We start from the raw sequence: 21,046 nt of genomic DNA on the forward strand, positions 1-21,046 counted from the left end.
TTCCTTAATAAATAATCCCTTTATTAAAACAATCTCAAATTATACAATATCAACGTGCCATCAATTTCTTGCTAGCATATTGACCGATACATCTGATGAAATCAAAATCTTCTTGGTGAATAGATTGCTATCAGAGGAATATCAATGAGAAGAATGTTCCTGGTTTTGTGTTATTTTCCTATATAATTAAACCATACTTATTTTTCCATTTATTTTAGGGAAAGGAAATATTTTTGGTAAAGTATCACTTTCAGTGTATAAAAAAACATGTTTCCAGTGGAAAGACAACATTAAATATGAATTATTTTTAAATTTGGACTTATCACATGCTTTGTTTGAGCATTCTGACCACTAAACATGTATTTTTGCAAGAATAAAAGGCTTTCAAATATCAATTGCTATCGATTTTCCAGCATAAAATTGCAAACTTCTCAGAATTCTATTCCTACAACATTTAAATATGTGCAAGCCTCACAAAACCAACAAACCAAAGAACCAAACCTCTTATTTTATCCTATACCCCACTCGAAATGCCAACTTCCTGAAGTTTTCTGTAGCTAGTTTCCCTCTGCCATTTCCCATCTTCTCCACAGAAGACTGACATCACAATTCTGCTCCAAGACCACCAGCAACCATTTGTGTTTTCTCCCAGGCTGTATTTTTTAGTCCTAATCTTACATGATCTCTCAGAAACATTTGAACCTTTGAATACTCTCTGATACATAGGCTTTCTACCTTTAATTTAAGATCATCACTCTCTTTTGGTTGCTCTCCTATGTCTATGACCACATCTCCGTGTCTTTCGATGTTTGGTTTTTCTTAACAGTCCTTTACGTGTTCCTTAGGATTCTGTCTGCCACCTTACCTTTTTCCTCTCTCCATTATCTCATCTATATCCGCAGCTTGAATCATCGTATGCTGATAGCTACGTATCTTTATATATCTTCCTTTAGCTAATTCCTGAGCTCCAGACATCCATTTATAAACACATCCTGAACGTTTCACATGGATGTGCCACAGATACCATAAATACAACATGTTTAAAAATGAAGTCACATTCTTACCCTAAGAGGTCCTTCTCCTATTTTTCCCAGCTCAAGGAATGGTTGACTAGCCGTCTTGTTGCCCACATCAGAAACTTGGAAACTATTTTTCATTACTTTCTCCTCCTCTTCACTTGAATATCTCTTAAATCTATTCATAATCTTACCTCATGCCATTAATCTACTCAATCCCTTCATATTTCCACTGTAACATCGCCTAACCAGTCCCCCATCCTCACTGCAATCCATTCCATGTACTACTTAAACACTTCTTCCTGGCATGATGGAGTGGATTCTTCGAGACCTAGCCCCTGCTCATCTCTCCCAACCTATTTCTGCGAAAGTCCCTGTACCACAAACTCTACTTTAGTTATATGAAATATCTTTCAATCAAACAACTTTTTCTCTATTCTTGGAACATTCTCCACTGGAATCAAGCATCTCTACTTGCCTCATGACTACCTGTCTTTCTAAATTTGGCTCTGCAATCATTTTTCTTGTTAAAATTTATAGACTCCCTAGCACCATAGTTAGGGAGCACCCTATGTTATTCAATAACACTGTTTTTATCTCTGTCATAGAACTTATCACATGGTATCCCAACTATCACTAATCTCCTTCACTAATATGTAATGTATCTAACAACCTGAGCTTGTACCATGTCATGTCCATCTGGATCGCCAATGTCCAATACAACATGTGGCATAAATTACATCCTTAATGAAGATTTGTGAATGAATGAAGGAAGGAAGGAAGGAAGGAAGGAAGGAAGGAAGGAAGGAGAGCTTATAAAATACCATTCTAAATAAATAGGTGAGCTCAGAGGGAGGGAAAAAAACTGTTATGCTTTCAATTGTTTGGTAAATTGTCACCATCAGATGCTTTTATTCTGTAATTTTGCTCTAGCATTTTGTCCATGGTTTATTTTCATGCAATTTTCCCTACAGAGTCCCAACTCAATAAATATTTTGGACATGGAGAGAAGCAATTCGTTTACAATGCCATCTATTCCTAATGTGGACTTATTTCCCCTTGGAAGCAGAATTTCATATATTACTATCTCATCGAACACCAATTTTCCAACATATGTCTAAAAGTATAAGGATACAGTACCTTCCTAAGCTTCTCTTTAAGTAGCATTGTTATTTGAAGTCAAATACCATATGACTATATTGAACTTAATCTGATGTCTATCAGCCAAATTCCATTAGAGCCTTGATGGGAACAGGGATAAGTAACTTGGCTTCCTCTTCCTCATTCACCTCCATTTGTTTAACTTGCTCCTAAGAAAATATTATAAGACCTCACAAATCGGCTTTATTATAGAAAGAATATACATGTAGGAAATAACAGGGAGATAGAAAGCCAATCTCCAAACCTAAACCAGCAAAAGAAATTCACTGATTTAAGGCAAAAACCTTCAAATATCCAAAAGTCATCTTCCTTTTCCTTTATTCATCTTCACATCTTTTCCAGTAGTTATCATAATTCTGGATACCCACACAAAACAGGGCACTGAAATACCCTTCTATTTCTCCCAATATCCCCCTCTTACAGTTACCTTCCAAACTTTACTGCTGCCCCCCACAAAAAAGTGGCCACTAACATAGGGCTTATGGAGCTCTATCATTGCAGCCCAAATACAGCATGTTATAATGTGAAACCAAGCAAACAAGGAATTAAATAAAATGCTAGTGATGCTTTGACTCCACCACGATTATGTACCCACCTTAAAAATTTGTGTATTTGTGTAATTACTTAATTAACACTCTTCCTTCCCTATCTGACATAGTCTAATTATAATAAAGACAGAAGTTGACAGATGCAGGACTGGGAATTTTATACTCATTCTCTCAAATCTGCACAGCCCTGTAAGTTAGGTATTACATGGATGGTAAGACTGACTCATAATGTTGCCCAGATTGTACAGGTAGTAAGTGATAAGGATAAGGTCAACCCTAATGTTCCACAGTTTTACTTCTACATTAACTCTTTCCGGTTTTTTTTTTTTTTTAATCTTTGGCTGCGCTGGGTCTCCGCCGCTGCGCGACGGCGCCCCCGACTGCGGAGAACCGCCCTGCCGTGGAGCACGGGCTCCAGGCGCACCGGCCCCAGCAGCTGTGGCACGCAGGCTCCGCAGCCGTGGCTGGCGGGCCCCAGAGCACAGGCTCAGCAGCCACGGCGCGTGGGCCAAGCCGCTCTGCGGCGTGCGGGATCCTCCCGGACCAGGGCCCGAACCCGCGTCCCCCGCACTGGCAGGCGGACCCCCATCTGCATTAACTCTAATGATGTAACATCTACCCAGGTCCAGGTCCTTCCCCTAGCTACATCTATTCACTAAATGGATATTTGCCCATTTGCTCGAGCCATCTTCATGAACATTTACGGTGGGAAGAAATTATAATTACATGTCTTCAACCCATTCCCACAAACATTTGTTAAAAAGATAATGGATACATAAGAGCATCCCCTACATGAATGACCCAGTTGTAAATAAAAAAGGAAATCACACACATTTAACAGAGATTAGTGTGACTACAAACAAAATGTTTCCAGAAATGCTAAGCGAGGACAATATGCATTGTTTAGCAATATAACACAAACAACTATGTTACTTCTGATACGATCATGGTAACACTCTAGAGAACTTTGCTTTATCTGTCGTGCTCTCTCTATCATTTCCGAACAGCATTTCTCCCCTGGCACACTGAGTGAATGAAAATAACTCACAGCAGCCGGATTCGTCTTCATTAAGGTGACAGTCAGGCACTCCATCACATAGCAGGAGGGATGGGATACACTCGTTGGTAGAGCACTGGAACTTCATCTGATCACAGAGCTGAGGAGGGGGGCTGAGAGAACAATCCATTTCATCAGATCCATCTATGCAGTCTTCCTGTCCATTACATTTCCCTGAGAGGGGCACACACTGGAGTGTGTAGACACAAGAAAACTGATCAGCTTCACACGGTGACGACTGCATTGTGACAGGACCTAAAAAGAGAGCCAGTCATTTTCACATTAGGGGAGTTATCTCTCTGTCTAGTGTTGAAACATTATAGGATACTCTCATTCTCGCATAAACATGAAACATTTAGCTAATTTAAGTAAATCAATTTTCTATTAGGAGTAATATGAACTCTAACAAAACAGGCCAACATGATTAGAGAATACACCTTATCTTAACCTCAGAAACATTTATATAAAGGGCATCATTACAGTGAAAAAATGACACTTTCAAATAAAAGAAGAAATTTTGATTCATGCTCTTAAATTTGACCATCAGATTTTCCTTGAGGAGTAAAGATACCTTTATACAGTAAGTTAGGCACTTTGAAAAGTTGCAATCACAATTTAAAAATTTAAGTAAATTGGCATTATGTCATTATATCAGTATACAGTTTAGTAACTGTTTCTTAGTGGCCTCAGCTAGGGGAATTTGGCTCCTGAGAACTTGGGGAGGACCGAGTCACAGAACTGAGGTCTGCTATGGTTTTGTCACACTGCTCTTTGCCCTCGAGTCATGATCACATTTCAAAGGTCTAAAAAGTGCAGATATGTGTAGCCATATCTAAAGTGCAGATGTAATCATAGTTTAAGCTAAGATATTACACTAGTGAGAATCTTCAAGATAATGTAATTCACACCCAACCAACCCATTTTATAGATGAGGATACTGAGGCTCATAAATTTTTAACATCCAAAGACATGATGTAAATTTAATGAGCTTTTATCATGTGAAACTGTTCCATAGCAATGGTTTAAGTCAACACTTAAAGCATGAGCAAAGAGTGTTGACTTGCTGCTGTTTCTAGAGGTCAGGGGATCTCTGTGAACATACAGGATTGCACTAATTTGCTGGAACATTATTAGTGGAACAGTTGTTATACTTCGTATCGTCTCTGGGACAGATGTTGAGGGGCTCATCAGTATTTTAAGGGAAAAGAAAATCAAAAGTAGTGGGGACCAGTTCAGGAACACCTTATTTTGTGATTTTTACATTTTAAAACTACTATTATTTATGGATAATATAAGAATGATTTGTTTTATACATAAGGATGGTGGTGTGAATTCATTTTAGAAATGAAATTTAAAAGTTACTCTCCCTTACCACTCACTCAGTAGTGGTGACATATCTAGAATATATTTAAATTCAAACTCTGTGATGAAAGTCATGTATATAAGACAATCTTTGTTCATGGAAATAAGCATATTTAAGTGGGAGAGGGATAAATGTATGACTCTGAGACGTTTGTGTCATGTTCTTATTTAACTACCTAAGTCATAGCAGTGCATACAATTGCAGTGTTCCAATGGAAACGTTCTGAATTCAAACTTAGAAAGTAAATTGGATTTCAATTTTTATAAATTTATATGTATAACATTATATATCTTTTGATATTTAACTATTTAACCATGGTCAAATAAATAGTTTCTCTTCATTCTTTTTATTAATCTCACATTGAAGACAGGGCAGACATCCTTACTTTCGTTTCTTTCTCAAATATTTTATGGACTAAACTTTCATCTTTATACACTCACCTCAAGGTTGAACCTCAACTGTAGGTTGAAAAGGCTGAATAAACGTTTTGCATGTGATGAAAATCTAGAACCAACCTTAGTAATACACCTATTACTTAGCTAAACTAAGGTACCGACCTTTTGTTGGGAATAACAACAAAAGGGAATAATTTTCTCTATTTCAAGACAAGCTTCTCACCTTATTCAAAATGAGTCACATGTGTGTGTTCCTTTATATTTTTGCTTACATCAGATATGCAAAGTAAAGTTCTCTCTTTTATTTGGAGGCAGCAATTCTGTTAAATTCTAGAATCATTTATATCAAAAGATATTCAAACTCACTTGTTCTAGGTCCTTCTTTACAAGAAAACTGGTGGGCTTTATTGTCTGTAGTGGATTCTGTCTTGAATTGTCCAGAGTTTTCTATCAAGGCCCTCATGCCCCCAGCTGCTGGGAGGTTACCAGATGACAGCTCACAGCTGAGTCTACCTCTAGGATTTTCCCTCTAAAGTCACACAGCCTCCCAGGATCGGCTCCCTTCATTGGCAAATTGGGGATAAGATGGTCCAGCCCCTATGCATCAGTTTGGGACCAGTGCAGCTCCCGAGCTCCCTATGGCATCAGCGTGAGACCCCCTATGGCACTTGTATCAGAGTTCAACCCTCCCTCTGCCCAGCCCTGCTTCCTTCACTTCACAGGGGTTGTTCCTGGGGGAATTTCCAATAAACCTTTTGTATAGGAATCAGGGCCTCAGAGTTCACTTCCCTGGGAACCTAAGATACTATCCCACCATCAAAATGCATCTTGTTTTAAATTAAACGCCCTCCCCACACTGTCGAATCACTTCTCAAATTTTCCGTGGAAATACTTTTGTTGCAAGAGGAACTTGAACTTGCACCCCTAAAGGGACTCTAGGTAGACCCCCTTAGCCAGAAGTAGTTCTCCATAAGCTCAACATTTCTTTTAAGTCTCTTGTTTTATCTGATGAAAATTCTACATTCTACGACATAGGACATTCAAGCTTTTTCACTCTAAAAGACTTCCTCCAGGAATTCAAATAAAATGAATACTCTTGGAAGATGTACTATGTATATCTTCTGAACTGAATGCCTTCTGCTGCATACCCTCTTTGAGAAGTTAAGAAGGTTTCCCTAAAATTTTAATATTAACGTGTTTATTCTTAGGTATCACCCATGGAGTTACCTAATTAAGACAGTTAATGTCTTTCTCATATAATTCTATAAAAAATGAACGATAGGGCTTCCCTGGTGGCGCAGCGGTTGAGAGTCCGCCTGCCGATGCAGGGGACACGGGTTCGTGCCCTGGTCCGGGAGGATCCCACATGCCTCGGAGCGGCTGGGCCCGTGAGCCATGGCCGCTGAGCCTGCGCGTCCGGAGCCTGTGCTCCGCAGCGGGAGAGGCCACAGCAGTGAGAGGCCCATTTTATAACCTGAAAACCGTTAGCACCACCTTAAATGCATATTACTAAGTGAAAACAGTCAATCTTAAAAGCCTACGTATTGTCTGACTCCAGCTTTATGATATTCCGGAAAAGGCAAACAGTGGATATTGTAAAATGGTCGTTGGTTACCCAGAGATGGTAGAAAGGAAGGGAGGAACAAGGGGGGATTTTTAGAGCTGTAAAACTCTTCTTTATGGCTCTGTAATGGTGGATACATGCCATGGCACAGACTGAATGTTTACATCCCCCCCAAATTTCGTATGTTGAGACATAATTCCCAATGTGATGACATTTGGAGGTGGGGTTTTGGGAGCTGATTAGGTCATGAGAGTGGAGCCCTCAGGAATGCAATTAGTGCTCTTATTAAAACTGGCCCTTGCCCTTTCCACTTTGTGAGGACCCAGCAAGAAGGCACTGTTGAGGAAATAGTTTTGCACCAGACACCAAATCTGCCAGCATATTCGTCTTGGACTTTCTAGCCTCCAAAACTATGAGAAAGAAATATTTGTTGTTTGTAGGCATCCAAGTCTATGATATTTCGTTACAGCATTCTGAACAGATTAAGACATGCCATTATACATTTGTCAAAACTCACAGAAATTATAATACCAAGAGTGAATGCTAATGTAAACTATGGGCTTTGGGTGACAGGGATGTGTCAATGTTGATTAGTCAGCTGTAACAAACATAACATTATGGTGCTGGAAGGTTGATTGTGGGGGAGGCAGGTGTACCCAAACTCTGTAATTTACACCTAATTTTGCTGTGAACTGAAAACTGTTTTAAAAAATAAAATGTGTGTGTGTATGAATCTCAGCACCAATATCCCTCAGAATCTACATTCTAGCCCAAGCTCTTCACTAGTGATGGAAAGGGTGGAGGAGAGACACAGGGCAGTGGATGTTGGGTTACCTACAACACGGAGCTGTGATGGAGCTCGCTCTCTCCCCCAACACACAGAGGCTCCAGACTCGAAAGAAAATCAAGAATATATTTTCCGTGCTAGGAAAAATCAAGAGCTGAAGAAGCAGGACATATTAAGAGGCCCCCAAAGAGTTATCATTGTTACTCAGCATCAATATTTGCCACAATGATAGTGAATTCCTTCCTAACTATGAATAGTGATACCACTGCAAATGTCTGAAATTGCATAAAGGAAGAATTTTCTGCCTTCATATAACCTCAGATAATCTAAAACATACATGAATGTGGAAACATATACAAAAATATGAAATGTTAGAGCAGTTGCTGGTCATTTCTTTCTTGTCATGAGGCCTGGAACCCAGAGAGACCCCAGAGGATAAGAGATACATTCCTCTTTTATCATCTCCAGATGGTCCTACACTATATTTCCTGCTCTGACATATCTGTGCTGGTATGGCCTCTTTTATATGCAATGTTGGGCCAGGTTATGTACTTGACCTAATTTAATGCTATTGTTCACTGACAGCTCTATTCCATATTAACTGAACTTTATTTAATAGTCAAAGAATTCCCCAAATGTTAAACTCTTAACTTCTACTTTAGGGCCAATATTATTAAATAATTCCCCCTTTTAATTCCTGCTTCACATTGCTTCCAAAATACATTTCCTAAAGGAAGAATCCTGTCCAAAACTGGTTCTCCAATGCCTCACAGGGTGGTCCGCTGTCCTTACCAGATTAAGGTCCACTGCCCTGTGGTTATTCAGTGACCTAACTCCTGACTCAGCCTCACCTATATTCTCCCAATAAAGCCTAAAATTGCAGAGGAAATCACAACTATTTCAATTATGACTGTATTGTACTCTTTGCCACCTGGGATGGGGCAGGAAGGAGAACGCAGTTGTCATTCCTGTGAGTGGGAAGGTTTTCACTTACAGATATCATGAGTGGGTGTTTTGGCGCCTAAGATTACATCTTTGTCTCAGTGTAGAAGGCTTGAGATGGAGAGTGGGAAGCTGTCTCTTCATCACACACCACAAATATACACAATTGAAGGAAATCTAAGAGTCTGAGGCAATCGTCTGTGAGGGAATATTGCCGAATTTCAAGTACACTTTGGGGACACCTGTTTTACATGTCTCAGGCAGGTGAAAGGAGAGAGAGGCAGGTACTGAGATGGAGATATCGAGGTGGGCAGTAGAGAAGACCACTCAGGAGTTAGACGTGGCGGTCTCTCAGAGATCTCCCAGCTGTATTGTCTCGACTGCCTCGATGAAAGAGAAACTAGAGAAAGTGGCTGTGATACCCCATAACTTCCAGTTAACAGGGCATTGGCACTAAACACAAATACGTACAACTATGTTTAACTTCATATTAACTTCTGAGGAATATGAATAAGTAGCTTTACCTAAAGTTTGGAGTGTTCTACATGATTGAATTAGTTTTACTTTTAAAACCACGTAATTTTAAGACTAATTTCTGCCTTTCTAATAAAATAATTTAAAGTGTACAGCTGTATAGCTGAAACTAACACAACACTGTAAATCAACTATACTTCAATAAAAATTGAAAAAAAAGGAAAATACACTTGAAGTCAAAAAGAACTACTAGAAATAGTAGTTCATTCATTGCTTAATAATAAACAAAAATTGATTTATTGAGAAGATAAAAAAATGATCACTTTAATGTGTGTTGGGTTATCTTGCCCCATATGAAACCCTACATGAGGCATACCCAACCAGCATTACCTTAATTACATTGAAATCAGAAAGAGCAGAAAGGGCAAAATGCAAGATCTGGATGTTTCAGCACTTGAACTGACCTCCTAATTGACCAATCATCTGCTCCATCGGGCAGAGAAGACCAACCATGGGCCTGTCATTCCTTTAGACCCCTTTTTATCAAAAACTGGTTATTTCTCTAAACGCATGCTTTCTATTTTGACCAAGTTTATATTAGTGAAAATGATAACTCATACATATAAACTTATTTATTTACTCTTTGTTAAGCCAAGAAACTTGTTTTTGGTTTTCTATTTTCCCATTTCCAACTATTTCCACAAAGAGTAACTGGCCTTTTCTAGGTGAAATGTTCTTATATGCCAATAAGATGCTCTCAGAAAAACTTGTCATTCTGTTGAAGTCACTTGTTTTCAATGAAAAATAAAAAAAACTTTTCTTAAAACAGATTTTTTTAGTGAAGCAGTGTCACTTTCTTACTTTATTTCTTAGGCAACAAACAAACAAGCTTGTTTTCATAAAGTCTGAATGTTTTCCAGATAACAACATATGTGTTCCAGGGAATCAGGAAACCTATAATAGAAGTAGACTTTAATAGCCCAAGGGAACAAAACAGGCCCAGATTGACCTTGGCTATTGAAAAACTCCCAGAATCCCTCAGACACACTTGGTCTGGTAAAACACTGGCCCGCTGAATATTTCCAAGTAAAAAGAAAAGAGTCAGCAAAGGTTATGATAATTTTCAAAAATGACTATATGGTAGACAAATGACTAACTCACCATACCATATTTTATTTTAAATATACATATATATTTATATACTATGGATACATAAATATATATGATTATGTGGTAAACATCATTGTTCATATAAAAGCATTCACCTTTAAGACAGTGTTGGGACAGTGAACTGTGGTTTATCTTCACATTCAATATGGGGAACCTGTCAAACCCAGGCTAATGGAGTATGGTTCCTACTGGGACTGATTTTTCCATGGTTGTCATTTAGATTTCTTCCCCCTAATTCAATAAAATTCCTTCCAGCCTGAAGATCAGCAGGAAACCCAATAAGAACCACCTCACAGTATAACAGACAAGCTCCACCAAATGTAGTTAAGAGGGAATCCAGATCTTTCTCCCATAAGCCTGCTTGGTATTAGCTTTTAATGCCATTTTCCAGTTCTTGTGTTTTTTCCTTCTAATCTAGTGTCCCTTCCAGGAATAAAGGGGAATTATCCCATCATTTGACAAACTGGGAGGACTTCACGAACTCTGACTGCAATAATAGATTTAAAACCTAATAATATTCTATAAGCTGATAAGTGAATCAGGATTGACCGAGAATCATTTTCATTCCGTTTTTTGTACATTCATCGCTATCTGTTTAAAAACTAGGCCCATGAATCACTAACTGAATCAAAATTATAAAAATGACCCATGCGTTAAAACCATGTTCTAAATCATTTATCTACAGTGCTATATCTCTTCCGATATAAAATGGATATCTACTCTATATCATACACTTATTTCAAATTTATATTTTTATCAATCAACCTAAAGTTAAAGATACTCATACTCACTAAAATTTTCTTTAAAAGACAAGATAATGACAATGGAGATTTTTCAATGGAGAGGAACTGAAAATGACAGAAAACAGGCTACACATATCACAAAATACCATGTAAGATATATCACAGGAGAGCTGCAAACTTAAGGCCTTAACAATCTGGAACAGAGTTTGGTTTCCTGCTGGGGATATTAAGGATAAATTCATGAAGAAGGTGGCTTTTGCTCTGCCCTTGAAAGTGAAAAAGGATTTACACAAGAGGAGATAAAGGGCAGGGCATCTCCAGCCTGAGAGCAGTAAGATTAAAGTCAATGAGACGAGAGGACAGAATATGGGACATGACTAGAGAAAGGCAAGAGGTCTTATTTTAAGGGATCATTTCATAACCAGAATCAGAGAGATAAGACGGGAGCTGCGACAAAGGATAAGAAACATATTCAGTAGGCAATTGACAGCCTCTAAGCATTTTTCTTCTTTACAACTTGCATGAATTTATGTATTTTGATTAGTCTCAGTTTTATTTCATCTCTCACCATTGGAGTATAGATAGAAAATTTATTGTTTCTGGTCAGCTTTGTAAATTGGTCCAGATGGTTGCAGAATATTCAAGCTCGATTATGATTTTTTCAAAAAGAAGTGGAATGGTCGTCAGCCAGAGGTGGCTGATGTGGAAATTAGAAATGAAAATGTAACTTACAAGACTCTGAAGTTTAGACATATGATTTGGGCTTGGTCAACAGTATGCTTCCAACCAGCTCCTTTAATTTTAAGGGAGTGACAAAGGGACGATTAGAGATTACTCATAATGGTGGCAGGAAAGTAGACAGCCCAGCGCTGAAGGAAGTATTCATAGGCAGTGGACTTAGGTAGTTTCAACCTCTGGCTTACTCAGTCTTACTCACTTCCCACTTATTTTTCTGTCTTAGATTCTTAGTTTTACACTTAATTTTTGGAGCAATCCAATATTCTTTCAGTAAGCTTATTTTCTGCCTTTAAGTGAGCCCGAGTCAGCTTCTGTTGCTTGCAATAAAAAATTCTTTTTGTTATCGTGGTGAATAAGAAAAATGCAGGGTCTACTTTTCTGGAACTTACACTATAGTAGGGACTAGAAGATTAAGCCGGTAGTTACGTGTGTGTGTGTAAATTAGATAAGTCTGTTATGCAGCCATAACAGGGATTCCGATGAGTAATAAGAAGGTCTTGAAGTAGAGTTTGAGCTCTAAAATGGAACTGAGGGGGAAAAAAGAAGGCAGAATCTCTGGTTTCAAAGTGGATATTGAGAAAAGGATAAAGGCACTCAAAAATTGATGACATCTCTTTATGGTTCATAACCAAGAGGTTTTTGAGGCTTTTTTAAAAAATATAAACTCATACAAATGGTACAAATATCCTTATTATGAGATAAGTTTTCATGAGCAAACTCTTCATCCATTATGAGAAGTAAATGTGCTCATTCTTTGCCCTGGACCACAGCCATAGTTTTCACTCCTCTGTCCAGCTGGGAGGAAAGGAGCATCATTAACCCTTAGGCTCCTTCCTCTGACGTGTGTGTATGGCAGCCTGTTGTACTGCTTCACCAAAGCTGACTGTGTGCTTTTCTTCTCAAATACACCTTCAGTGAGGTCATACTGGCAACCTGAAATTAACCATGCTGGGGGTATTTAACCAAGGAAATAGGGAAATGCTACACATCAGGGATTCTTTCCCCCTTGATAGCTAGTCTACCAACACACCACTGAATATTTCTTATGAATATTCATTGATGGCTCAATAAGTTACTTCCATATACTTGATGCTGCCTTCAAGTCAAATGAAATCATCTTAGAACTATAGTTTTAGAGCTGAGAGAGTTTCAAATGCACTTTATAATATTTTAGGCTTCCACGTATGCATCATTATCCCAATATGTCCTTAGTTTGTAAATTCCTGGAGAGCTGGCGATAATATTATAGGCACATATGTCCTTCCAATCTAAATCCAGGACAGCACGCAGTAGATTCTCAACTTTGACTAAATGAAGGGCAGACTTACTCAAGTTCACAAATACAGCAAGTAGCAAGAAGTCTTCTGTGTCTTCCTGCAATGACATTTCTGCCATAACCCTAGATCCCTTTGAACTCCCTCCTCATTCTCTCTGGACTCTCTTCTTTTCTATGTCATTCTCTATGCCTTCCTTCTGCCTTCCTAATCCTCCTTTACAAACCAAGTCCCATATGATCATAAAACGGGAGACCTGAAAGGGACTTAAGAGATTGTCTATATCATTTCCCTGATGACAAAACATGGTCTAAGGAGTTTCAATTAGTTTCTTAAAATTATACAAGTATTTAGTGATACAGTCATGATTTAGACTCATGTCTCCAAATTTTTAGTATAGTTGTCATCTATCACTCAATATAGCCACACAGAATCTATTGGATTCTCTCTGTGTCTCTCTTTGTCTCTGTCTCTGTCTCTCTTAACCTCCCAAACAAGGGTTTGAAAATAAGACTGGAGGCAGAGTTCATCGGTGGTAGTGAAAGGAGGTACCATATGTCGATAAATTCAGTTGATGACTTTTACTTATTCATCTACTCATTTGACATATTTCTTTATTCATAGGACATGTTTATTGAGTAGCTCCTATATAACAGGACTCTTCTAGGCATGTAGAATACATCACTGAAGATGATATAAATGATGAAGATGATGAAAACAGACAAATGTCTCCATCTTTAAATAATTTGCATTCAAGAGAATATACCTGTCCTGGAAATGCTCCAGAGTAATACTTGCTGCTCAAATTCAGAGATGTGAAACAAGAATGAAAATCTCTATTCCAGAATGACGTGAGAGCCACTGTTGTTTAGCAGTGATAATATAAACAAGGAGAACTTGTGGCTGCTTATTCCCCTTGAATGCCTTATGAATTTCATTATTTGTTTGGCACCTTGCTAGTTACTCTCATTTTATATTTACCAAGTCAATTTAAAAAAGGATGCCCTAGGATAATATTTCTTTTCTTTGCATTCACTTCCTGAAGATCATTTTCTTTCAATTTAACAAAAAAATCTAGTTGGAAAGTTTGTTCATAAAGTTAATCCCTAAAACTGGAGTTCTCTTAGATTTAAAATCCATAGCAGCGTCCCTTGTTATTTACTGTGTATTTAAATAATGGAGCATCGGACTCAGTACATTTCAATTAGGAATGTTAATCAGTAGAAGACAAGATGTTGCAGAATTATTCTTAGTTTTTTTTTGTCTGAAATAGTTAATGCTTTACAAAACAGAAGTAAAGTCATGGATGTAGAAAACAAACTTATGGTTACCAGGGGATAAGTGGGGGGAGGGATAAATTGGGAGATTGGGATTGACATATACACACTACTATATACAAAATAGATAACTAATAAGAACCTGCTGTATAGCACAGGGAGCTCTACTCAATACTCTATAATGGTCTATACTCAATACTCTATAATGTGTGGGAAGAGAATCTAAAAAAAAAAGAGTGGATATATGTATATGTATAACTAATTCACTTTGCTGTACACCTGAAGCTAACACAACATTGTAAATCAACTATGCTCCAATAAAAATTTTTTAAAAAATTAGTTACTGCAACTCTTTCCAGGAAAGGCACATTTCCTAAATCTTGATGATAATCATTTCATGGATAAGAAAAATGGGGTCAAGTGGGTAGTAAGTGTTTTAATGACAATTTGAACCCAGTTCTTGGTTATAAAATAGACATCAGTGTTCCCAGTTGTACTAGTTTCCTAGGGATGCCATAACAAAGTACCAAAAACTGGATGGCTTAAAATGATAGACATTTATTCTCTCACAGTTCCACAGGCCAGAAGTCTGAAATTCAAGGTGCTGACAGAGACACACTATCTCTGAAGACTCTAGGGGAGAACCCAGTCCATTCCTTTCTCTAAGCTTCTGGTTTTCCTGGCCATCCTTGTCATGCCTTTACTCAGAGATGCACCACTTCAATCTCTGCCTCCTTCATCACATGATGTTCTTCCTGCGTGTCTGTTGCTGTGTCCCTTCTCCTCTCCTTAGAATGACACCAGTAATATTATATTAAGGGCCAACCCTACTCCAGTATGACCTCATTTTAACTCGCATCTTAATTACATCTGCAAAGACCTTACTTCCAAATAAGCTCACATTTTGAGGACCTGGGAAGGCCATGGATTTGGAGGAAGACACTATTCAACCCAGAACACCAAAATAATCTGCTTCCTACCTAACATTCCCCTTCCAGCTGTGTCTACTGGTATTTGCCCCCTTATTAGACTCCTGAAAAAAATTCTGTAGATATGCACCATATCTTCAAGTATGCTACATTTTCTCACTCACTGTTGCTTCAAATACTGTACAATGTCTTGTATAGTTTTAAAGGCAGCAATGTCCTACCAGCCCTGTAAAATGTTTCTTCACCAGGGAGAAAAATGTGTTCCTTCTTGTTTCAAATTATAGAACAAAAATAGAAAACACCTTCCACCCTGGAAACTCACATGGTTAAAAAAACCAGGCTCTATGAAAATAAATGCATTTCTCTGCCGACTCAGAATTGCTGGAGATGCTTTATTGCATCAAGGATGTCTCCATTTAGAAAATGTTTCCCTGGGAAACCTGAAGTAATTAAAGGAAGGATAGAGAAGTAATAACGCAGAAACTAAAGATCTGTGGGGGTAGGGGAGGGGTCGCCATTATAGGGCAGTCTTCGAAATGGAAAGAAAACTACAGGTAACTTATGGTGACAAATGCTGTAGTTCTACATCCCTTCATATTATGGAAGAGTGTATCTTATTGAGGGTGTGTGGGGAGAATGGTCAAAACAACCAAAAAACCTAATATGAGGTTGAAATGAAGTTGAGAGTTTTTAATCTTAGGATGCTGTTTTTAATCTTAGGATGTTAATCTGGACATCAGAAAATGTAATATGCTAAATGTAAACATCTGGATGCCTTATTATAGATTTGGAGAATATTATCTAAGTTAATTTAGCTTGCCTAGTTCACTTGAATCGAGACCGAGCTAATTAAGGAAAGATGGAAGCAGCAAGTATTCAATAGTTTTGATGGTAGAGAATTTTTCACATTCTCTGCGAGCTGAGTGAAGAAGGACACACATAGATGAATACTGGAAACATTTATCTAATCTTTCTCTTGCTTTGTTCAACAAATACTCATTGTAGAAGGCCCTGTACCATCTGAATTTTAACATTTTTTTACAACAATATTCCATTGGAAAACTGTGTCCCATCCTGGGCATTTTCATTCAATAAAATTAGAATATTTGCAGAGAACTTCATTGAAATTTGATCAGTTTTAAATGTTATGTGATAATAATGCTTCCTTTATACAGTATTACTAGGAAATGAAGTTTTCCTTGCTAAGTGCTAACACTTCGAAGACCATTTTTACCAAACGTTTCAGAGGCATAAATATATAATTGCTATTTTTTTCTTTTTAAAAAACCTTTAAAAATTCCATGTGAGGAGAGTGACATCAGAAAGATGGTAGAATAGGAGGTCTCTAGCTCACATCCCTCCAACCCCAAACAACAAACTAGCAGTCATCCATGGACAAAAGTGCCTTCGTGGGAGCTTTAGGATCCTGGCAGGAGTTGTGAAACTCTGGTGAAGCCCAAGACCAGGGAGAGCTGCTTTGAGAAGGGAGGCCCATGCTCTGGTGGCAGGTTCACTGAAAGTGGTCCTGGATACTGACCAAAAGTAGCCCCATTTCCCAGTGGACTCAGCTACAGCCATGCTTGGCCACACTTCTACAACCAGCCCAACATGCCAAGAGGTGGGGGAGGACCCACGCCTGTCTGTGCCCCATTAAGAGGCCGGCTGACCTTGGACTTGACTGAAGATCCTGCAGCAGTCCTATGACCCAGTTCCAGCCCTGCTCTACTGCATTCCAGGAGTTAGTCCTCCCTACACACATTTGTGCCCCTGGAAGCAGGCCCGCTGACGTCAGTCCTGGCTGTGAACTGTGGAGCTGCCCTGTGACTAGTTCCAACCCTGCTCTACCACGGTTCAGTTCCTGCTCCCTCAGCAACCAGGAGGAGCCCTGTGTGTACTCCCAGTCACAGGCCTGCTGGCTTCAATCTGACCACGGTCCCTGAGGCGGCCTAGTGACCTGGCTTGAATCCCACATCATGTGATTCCCAGAGAACAAGAGAGAAAGAGAAAAAGGCAGAAAGTTTACCTAGAGAAATAATGGCCAAAAACATCCTAAATCTTGGAAGGGATATAGAAATCCAGACTCATGAAGCTCAAAAGTGCCCAAACAGGGCTTCCCTGGTGGCGCAGTGGTTGAGAGTCCGTCTGCCGATGCAGGGGAAATGGGTTCGTGCCCCCGTCCGTGAGGATTCCACATGCCGCGGAGCGGCTGGGCCCGTGAGCCATGGCCGCTGAGACTGCGCGTCCGGAGCCTGTGCTCCGCAGCGGGAGAGGCCACAACAGTGAGAGGCCGGCGTACCGCAAAAAAAACAAAACAAAACAAAAAAAGTGCCCAAACAGGATCAGCTCAAAGAAGTCTACCCAGATACACATTATAATTAAATCATTAAGAGTCAAAGAAAAGAAAGAATTTTGAAAGCAGCAAGAGCAAAGTAACTTGCCACATACAAAAGAACCTCCCTGAGGCTATCAGCAGATTTCTCAGCAGGATTTTTCAAGGGATTTTTTCCTGAGACAAACGGTGACAAAAATAATTTGGTTGCAGTTACAGGCACATTTGGAGGAAGGGAAGAGAAAATTAAGGAAGTTCCTTATAAACAGGCTCTATTTTCTGTTCAAAGGATATAAGAACATTGGCAGAGTGAAGAAAGTTCAAGGAAGAGACGAGGATTTGAGGATTGTCGTAGAAAAGTAGTGCCAGGGAATGGTCCTAAACCTGCATCTAGGACTGTTGGGAGTCCAGCTAAAGTGATAAGTTGAAATTTTTAGTGGTCCCAATGAGTATGACCAGTAGCAGTTTGGAAAATGCAAATAGCTACGGCTACTGTAAGTCAATTTCAAAGACTGATAAAGCCATTATACGGAACATTAGCTAGATACTTGTATCTATTCTACAGGGATGGTCTGATAAATAAATGTGTTAATACTTGCAAAGTACTTAGCAGAGTTCCTGGAACATAATTAGGACCCAAATTTATGTTAAAATGAAAAAAAGAGGACAGAATTCAAAGTGCTTGATTAAGAATGGAATTGAGGTGTTAGATCATTAAATCTGAGACCATTAGGGGAAAAGTATAGAAAGGTTGTTTTATGGAAAAAAACAGGAAACATTGCAAATCTAGAGTTGCATTTTTTCTTATTACTTACGTTTGAAAACAGGTTTAGGAGGAGTAGAAGACGTAAATGTAGAAGACATAATGATTAGATTATAGTTTTCAACCCTAAATTTTCAGAGGGGATGATAAAGTTCAGAATATAACTATGGGAGTTGGTTAATGAGGAAAAATATTTATGAAAGTTACTAGGATTTAAGAGGCCAATGTTTCACACAGTTTGATTCACCTGGAGGTTGAGATTGCCCAGGATTTAGAATCCAGTGGAAAACCATGAGAAAAAGAACCCAGATGTGTGGCTTTAAAAGAGAAGAAAATTTTGAATAAAGGCTGAAGAACAGAATTTTGAAAGAGGCATGGAGTAGTCTGAAAGGCAATGATCCTACTCTCTAATGTTGATAACGTGAAGAATTTACAAGAGAACAAATAGCTACTTAAGTGGAAGCATCTTAAACATTAGAAATTCAGATTTCAGTTAAGCGAATGATTTCTAAGAAAAGGAGTTACTGACAAGATTTTTTTTTTCTTTATGCAATAGAATCAGAGTTCTAGATTGTAGTGTAGAAACAGAAGGGAAATGGCCCAGGGAAAGGGAAAAGCTAATATGGATGGAAAAGACTGTCTGGAAGATGACAGGTGAACAGAGGAATCTTTACTTCGTGCAGTTGTTGTGAACCTTTGGAAATAAAGAAAGTAGACAATAAAGCTATACTGATGGAACTAAATTTTCTCTGGGTTTCTTTTTTTTTTTTTCTTTTTAAACATCTTTATTGGGGTATAATTGCTTTACAATGGTGTGTTAGTTTCTGCTTTATAACAAAGTGAATCAGCTATACATATACATATGATCCCATATGTCTTCCCTCTTGCGTCTCCCTCCCTCCCACTCTCCCCATCCCACCCTTCCAGGCTGTCACAAAGCACCGAGCTAATATCCCTGTGCCTTGCGGCTGCTTCCCCCCAGCTATCTACCTTACTACGTTTGTTAGTGTGTATATGTCCATGACTCTCTCTCGCCCTGTCAAAACTCACCCTTCCCCCTCCCCATATCCTCAAGTCCGTTCTCCAGTAGGTCTGCGTCTTTATTCCTGTCTTACCCCTAGGTTCTTCATGACATTTTTTTCCCTTAAATTCCATATATATGTGTTAGCATACGGTATTTGTCTTTTTCTTTCTGACTTACTTCACTCTGTATGACAGACTCTAGGTCTATCCATCTCATTACAAATAGCTCAATTTCATTTCTTTTTAAGGCTGAGTAATATTCCATTGTGTATCTGGGTTTCTTAAAGAATTTTAGTCTAAGCTATTCTGTTGCCTAGAGGATATGAAAATTTCATGATAAAGTTTCATGGAGAGAAAAACTTTACCTCCGACAGTACATACTGTTCTTTCTACAATGTATGAGTAGGACTGGACGTGAAAGGAAATGCAATGCCTCAGAAAATCCCCATTCTTCTATATTCAGATATTTAAAACAATCCTTGAACATCCCATTTTCTGAAGGGATGGCTTACCTCCAAATATACATTCTGGGGTAAAGGAGATGTCATCAAGGGCAATAAAGATGTTCTCTTTTCCGCTCAGATCAGCTTCAAATACCACCTTAAATGGACTGTTACTGGAGAGAGGTACATGTCCATACATCCAACCGGTTCTTTTATTGCCAATCACTGACCACACCAGGATGTTTAGTCCAGATTCCTCAACAGTATACACCTAAAAATGGGGGAGAAAAAGAAACAAACAGAGAAAAATCAACTCTTCATTGTTTGGATGTTAGAGGCATATGGGCATCCAGGTTGTTGTTGAAAGAATGGAATCTAGCAATGCGACAACTCAATAATAATACTTTTAATCATCCTTGATGTACAATCTCTTCTATAACATAGTGGGCAAGATCCAGCTTATACTCAGGCAAGCTGTGGTTATAAAGTGAGACTGTGGATGTTATATTTCCTTTGGTGAGTCAGACCTTTGTTTAGTTTTGACATATCAATTTCTGTGTACCAAATTAGACATGGCCCCAAACTGTAACTATCTCAAGTATCTAAAAAGCTGGCGGAGGTGTACAACTAGAATTTTTCACCACTTAAAAAAACTTCATCCATCTCGACTAAGGTGTGTTACTGTAGAAAATCCTCATAGTAAATGAATATGAGAGTAAACAAGTCATTTCAGGAACCAATCTGTGGAAAATATTTAACATTTTGACAGACAGAAAATCTATCTGAATTAACTAACATCAATATTCAGGACTTTTTAAAGTATAAGGACTAACAGATTCAAAGGGAAGAGAAATAGAAATAGAGCTTGTTTTGAAACCAACCACCATGACAAGTTCTGATCTTTTTTTAAACAATAAAAACAATTCCGAACAAAACAAAAACAGACATTTCCTAGCGTTCTTCAAAAAAATCTATTTAAACAACAAAAAATAAAGTTGAAAAGATACTTTCCTACATTTTTTTGCACCAAAATTTTATGATTACCATTTC

At 38.5% G+C, this 21,046-nt stretch overlaps 1 protein-coding gene across 1 annotated transcript in view; it reads right to left on the reverse strand.

Moving 5' to 3' along the window:
- The window catches only part of MALRD1 (MAM and LDL receptor class A domain containing 1), a 580,486-nt gene that overhangs the window by 105,832 nt on the left and 453,608 nt on the right, over positions 1–21,046 (reverse strand). The window contains exons 34-35 of the mRNA XM_024765840.1: positions 20,066–20,267; positions 3,774–4,037 (exon numbers count right to left, since the gene is read on the reverse strand). Coding sequence (XP_024621608.1) covers positions 3,774–4,037; positions 20,066–20,267 — 466 coding nt within the window. The remainder of the gene's footprint in view (positions 1–3,773; positions 4,038–20,065; positions 20,268–21,046) is intronic.

Source organism: Neophocaena asiaeorientalis, unplaced genomic scaffold (assembly GCF_003031525.2).
Source record: "Neophocaena asiaeorientalis asiaeorientalis breed wild unplaced genomic scaffold, Neophocaena_asiaeorientalis_V1.1 scaffold217, whole genome shotgun sequence".
Taxonomy (NCBI): domain Eukaryota; kingdom Metazoa; phylum Chordata; class Mammalia; order Artiodactyla; family Phocoenidae; genus Neophocaena; species Neophocaena asiaeorientalis.